At 34.3% G+C, this 6000-nt stretch overlaps 1 protein-coding gene across 14 annotated transcripts in view; it reads left to right on the plus strand.

The window, feature by feature from the left end:
* The window catches only part of Nnt (nicotinamide nucleotide transhydrogenase), a 107077-nt gene extending 101757 nt beyond the window's left edge, over positions 1 to 5320 (plus strand). For all 14 annotated transcript variants that reach the window (XM_004848552.4, XM_004848549.4, XM_087189369.1 and 11 more), the window contains one exon: positions 4046 to 5320. In XM_004848552.4, the coding sequence (XP_004848609.2) occupies positions 4046 to 4195 (150 nt within the window). In that variant the 3' untranslated portion in view covers positions 4196 to 5320. The remainder of the gene's footprint in view (positions 1 to 4045) is intronic.
* Positions 5321 to 6000: the final 680 nt, after the last annotated feature.

The following is a 6000-nucleotide window of genomic DNA, read 5'->3' on the forward strand; positions in this document are numbered from 1 at the left end:
AGATTTTGGAGAAATCAACAGCTTATAAATTTCCCTCTGCCTCAGCAGGGTTACATCTCCTTACCACTCCCAAGTCATGTTTGGATTTTTAAGAATTATAATAATATATGTACACTTTCCCTTTAATTTTTTTCCTTTTATTTTACATCTGTAAGTTTAAAATTTAGTAATTAAGATGAGAAAGTGAGTGAATGGATATGAAATATACTTGCTTATATAGAAAACATCATATCAGTGGTCAGTATTTGAGAGGTTGTAGGGTGCATTACTGTATTAATTTTGTATAACATGATCCATGAATAAATTTTCACTGCTTCCATTATTGTATCAGTTATGTGTCCTAGAAAACCATAAAAAGGCTTTTCATTTCGTTAAGAACTGATTTGAGGGCTGGGAATTTAGCACAGTGATTCTGACGCCTGCCTCACAAGCGCAAGGTCCCAAGTTTGATCCTTGGTACCAAAAAAGAAAAGAACTGATTTGACATTCAGTGGGATATCAACACTGATGGATGTCATTATAAATGTCTATAACACATCAATATTATAGATTGTCTTCCCCATTTGTTGTGGGTTGTAGGAACATCCTATTAGTTACTATCTCTATACTTGAGAGAAGCTGGGTTGCATTTTGGAGTTTTTGATATAGTTTACTCAAAAGTGATAGAAAGGAATCATACCACTTCCTTACATTTATTTTAGGATTTGTAGCAGGAGCTTATGCATTAAGTTCATTTTCTTTGGCTTACTCATAGGTGAATAAGCTAAAGTTGCTATTTTTCTGACCAGAAAATGTTATTCATAGTCTTTATAGGGAAAAGCACAAAAAAAAATCACTGCAGAAAATCACTAGACAAATGATTGGTTTTTTTTTCTTACTTTTTCCCCATTCCTAGCCCTCCCTTCCCTATTTACAAAGACTTTATTTCCATTTTTTCCATTTCTCATCATTTTTCCTTTTCCTTCTTTCCTTTCCCCTGCCCCTCCCACTACCCTTACCCCTTTGGACCTTTTCTTCCTATTTTGCATTATCGATTATTCATTCTAATCATTGGTACATTTTAGGTATACAATATAATGACATTCATCATTGGAAATTTGCACCTTTACATAATCTCTCTTGGTTCTTATTTTTCACCCTTGCACAGCCCTCCCTTCAACCCCTCCAGTCCTCCCTATTTACAAAGATTTTGTTCCTATTTTTCCATTTTCTCATATTAAATCCCATTCCCTTCTATCCTTTCCCCTACCCTTCCCACTTCCTTCCCCTTTGCCCCTTTTCTTCCTGTTTCACATTATCTATTATACATTTAGTCCTTATTTACACTTTCAGTTTCTCACACCAGAGAAACTATTTGGTATTTATACATGTGTGTCCTATTTATTTCACTTAAGAGTATCACCTCAATGTGCATCCACTTAGCTATAAATGTCTCTAATTTCTCATTTTTTATGGCTGAGTAATACTCCATTTTATAAAAAAACCACATTTTCTTTATCCAGTCACCAGTTGATGGGCATTTGGGCTGTTTCCAAGTTTTAGCTATTACAAACTGCACTGCTATGAACATGGGAGCACATATATGACTGTGGTATGATTCTTTTAATTCTTTGGGGAAGATCCCCAGCAGTGGAAAGCAGGGTCAAATGGGACTTCCAGTCCTAGTTCTTTGAGGTATCTCCATACTGATTTCCACAGTGCTTGCACCAGTCTACACTCCCAACAGCAGTGGAACAGGGTTCCTCTTTTCCCACAGCCCTGCCAGCATTTGTTATTGGTTGATTTCATGATAGCAGCCATTCTTTCTGGAGTGAAGTGGAATCTCAGTATTGTTTTCATTTGCATCTCTCGAATGACCAGTGATGTTGAACATTTTTTCATGTATTTGTTTGCTATTTCTACTTCTTTGTGTGAGAAATGTCTGTTCATTTCAGATGCCCATTTTCAGATTGGGTCTTTAAATTTGGGAGGTCTGATCTTTTTAAGTTCTTTGTAGATTCGAGATAGTAGACCTTTGTCTGAGGAAGAGCAGGTGAAGATTTTTTCCCACATTGTGGATTGTCTCTTCACACTGCTGGTGGTTTCCCTTCCTGTGCAGAAGCTTTTTAATAACAAGAGATCTCACTTGATGGTTGTTTGTGCTAGTTCATGGGCAACTGAGGTTTTGTTCATAAAATCTTTTTCTACATCGATATCTTCAGGAGTTCTACCTAACCTCTGTTCCAACTGGTTCAGAGTTTCTATTTTAATATTTAGATCTTTAGTCCATTTGGATTTTAGTTTAGTGCATGGTGAGAGATATAGGTCTAGTTTTAATCTTTGGCAAGTTGAAACCCAATTTTTCCAGCACCATTTATTAAAGAGGCTATCTTTCCTCCAGTGAGGGTGTTTGGCTCCTTTATTGAAGATGAGATGGCTCAGTGTGTCTGGCATTGTTTCTGCATCTTCTAATGTGTTCCACTGGTCCTCAGGTCTGTTTCGTTGCCAGTACTATGCTGTTTTTATCACAGTAGCTTTGTAGTATAGTTTCAGGTTGGGGATTGTGATATCCCCTGCCATGTCTCTGTTACCTAGAATTGCTTTTGCTATTCTGAGTCTCTTCTTGTTCCAAATGAATTTTTGGATTCTTTTCTCAAGGTCCATGAAGTATGCTCCTGGGATCTCAGTTGGAATTGCATTGAATCTATATAGCAGTTTTGGAAGTATGGCCATTTTCACTATATTAATCCTTGCTACCCAGGTGCATGGGATGTCTGTCCATTTTTGGATATCATCTTCAATCTCTCTTTTCAGAGTGCCATAGTTTTCAGAGAAGAGGTCTTTGATTTCTTTCATTAGGTTGATTCCTAGGTATTTCAGTTTTTTGGATGCTATTGTGAAAGGAATTATTTGCCCTATTTTTCTCTCAGTGAGTCTGTCATTGGTGTAGAGGAAATCTATTGATTTTTGTGTGTTGACCTTGTAACCAGCTACTTGACTGAATTTGGTCATCAAGTCTAGAAGAGTTTTGGTGGAGTTCTTGGGGTCTTCTATATAGAGTATCATGTCATCTCCAAATAATGACAATTTGACTTCTTCATTTCCTATTTTTATTCCTTTTATTGCTTTCTCTTGTCTAATTGCCATGGCTAATGTTTCCAGAACTATATTGAACAAGAGTGGTGGTAGTGGACATCCTTAGACAAACAATTGTTAACATGACCTTTTGTGAATGGTTTGATATGGTTATACTTTACCAGACACATACGTGTAAATATCACGTTGTCTCTCTCGCATGAGCAGCTAAACAGGTAAATTAGGACAGAAATGAATAATAGATAATATGAAATAGGAGGACACTGTTCAAAAGGAAAGGGAAACTGTGAAGGGGGAAGGCAGAGATAAGGGAAAAAAATGAGAAAAGATGAAAAAAATAGATACAAAGCTTTCGTAAATAGGGGGGAGGGAGGGTTGAAGGAAAGAGGGGATTAAAAGAAAAAGGAATCAACATATATCATGTACAGGTACAAATTCCCTTTGATGAATGTGATTGTTGTGTATATTAAAATTGTACCGATAAAATTAATTAAAATTAAAAAAAAGAAAAAAATTAACATTAACACAATGCAGACATGCATTTAAAACTACTGGTATATTTTAAAAGTCTTTGTACTGAAGAATTAGTGGTGGTATATCTTTGTTCAAAGTTATTGAAGAGGTTCTGTTGCGTTTTTGCATGTAATGGGTGAATATAGAGAATGTATTGTGTGTTTTGAAAAGCTAAAAGAAAGGAGTTTAGATGTTTTCACCACACATATATACATGTCAGAGGCGGTGGATATGTCTAGTCTATTCCAAATATTATACGGTGTATACATGTATCAAAATATCACCCAGTATCCTATAAATACATAAAATTTTTATATATCATAAAAGTAAATTTGAATTTAAAAAGAGAAATGTACAAATTTAAAAAACAGCAACACCACAAAAACAAGAGTTGGATTGATAATGTTTGTGTGCCTAATATGTCCTAATCAGGTCTCATTTACTCTTTGGTTCCCAGGTCATTGTCATGAAGAGGTCTTTGGGCGTTGGCTATGCTGCAGTGGATAATCCAATCTTCTACAAACCGAACACGGCCATGCTTCTGGGTGATGCCAAGAAGACATGTGATGCACTGCAGGCAAAAGTTAGAGAATCCTATCAGAAATAAATACTGTAGATCACACTGGTGTCTAATAAAGCCACCTCTACAATTGTAGGAGCAAAGTATCAGTATATGTGGCTTGATACACATCTGTAGAAAACCTCTTGGAAGAAAAAGTAGACTGAAGAAAGCCAAATGGATAGAGGAAAAATTTTCAAGAGCAGTGATCCCTTGATTTAAAAAAAGATTTAAAGTTCTAAATGTCTCTCTGCATATTTTTAATCTATGAAGCAAAAGTTTTATAGAAGGAAAAAGAACAACTTCATTTTAGATATAATCCTGTTGGATTTTTAAATTACCTTTCAGTATCCAGAAATATTTTCAGAAGTTGGATATGTAGGATTTCAGGACTTACGTTATGCTTGGGTCTGAAAAATATAACAGTGTAAACATTGCAGGCACCTGCATTTATGTTTTCAGCAAACATGACTAATTTGAAACTTCTGTTAACTCCTGCGCTGTCTCTCTGCATTTTAGTAATCGTCAAAATTGATTGTACCTGACCTTGTTTTCAGTTTTTCAAATTGTGCTTCAGATTCTAGATTTCCAGGGTATATTTTCTCACTTCTTTTTTTAATACATGAAAGGACTAGATAATCTTTCACTGATGATGGAAACAGATCATTTTCTTTATATGTTCAATGAAACATAGAACTTGAAAATATTAATTGTATTTTTGAAAACCCCATTTCCAATTGGAGATCTCTTTAATTTCAATCAGTTTATAATGTGTAATATATTAATTACATGAATGACCTTCAACTATTTGACTAATAAATCAAGTTTATCATGTTTTCATATGATATAGCAATTGTCTCTGGTGAAAAAAGACTAATGTTGAACAGTTTGACTTGCTATTAAAACTGAGGGAAGACCTACTACTCTGAAATAGATGAAATTAATCTGTCTTAACTATTTATAAGAATAGATTTGTTTTTCAAACTAGAGTGTGTTTTGACATCTGTGTATTTATGATACTTGAAAGACATGGTTACACTTTTCTTGTTAGCAACCTTTTAGTTGATCTTAGCACCACTAAAACTCATGTCTGTGGTAGAAGTGTATAGATTTTGTGACTTTGCTATTGTGCCAGCAGCTCTAAATATAGGTGATTGTGATACACAACTAGAATATCTGTCTCTCTATTAATCAATTTGGTATGAAGTTTCTCAAAACAATTATTAACTCATCAAAAACTATCTCTGAGCCAGAAAAAAACTAGTGTAAAAGTTTTTAATTGTAATTCCCATATACTCATATTTACAGTGTTTACAATGCACAGTATATGTTGACTTGGTAATTGATTTGTTTTTGCTATGCCTGCGATTAAGGTGTGTGTGAGTGTGTGTGTGTGTGTGTGTGTGTGTGTTTGTGTGTGTTAAGGCAGGAAAGACTTTTTAAATTTAGAAGTATTGATGCAATTTGTTGGTGGATCTGTGTTTACTTAGGACTGAAGTTTATCATGGAAGTTCTGTATGAAGAAATCTATTCATGTCCTTTTACTTCTCATATAGTAATTGTAGGTGTATCTGGAAAGTAGCAACTTAGATTCTTCTAAAAAGGTAGTTCCTGCATTCCATTTAAATGAAAAATAACCATACTTGGATTTGTTAACTTATTTTTGTCATTTATAGTAATCTTTACGTATATAAAACTTTTGTTTAATATGATCTAATTCTTTGAAGCCTACCAATCCTTAGTCATCTAATTGTGTTAATTGAATTGAAAATTCGTGTTCCAATTGGTCTTATTTTGTTGGTTAGGTCATACAGAAGATTTTTGGATATATAATTTCTTAAATTAATACTCAA

The sequence above is a fragment of the Heterocephalus glaber genome, unplaced genomic scaffold (genome assembly GCF_053883595.1).
Source record: "Heterocephalus glaber isolate CG9 unplaced genomic scaffold, H.glaber_assembly_v1.0 deba00001538, whole genome shotgun sequence".
NCBI lineage: Eukaryota > Metazoa > Chordata > Mammalia > Rodentia > Bathyergidae > Heterocephalus > Heterocephalus glaber.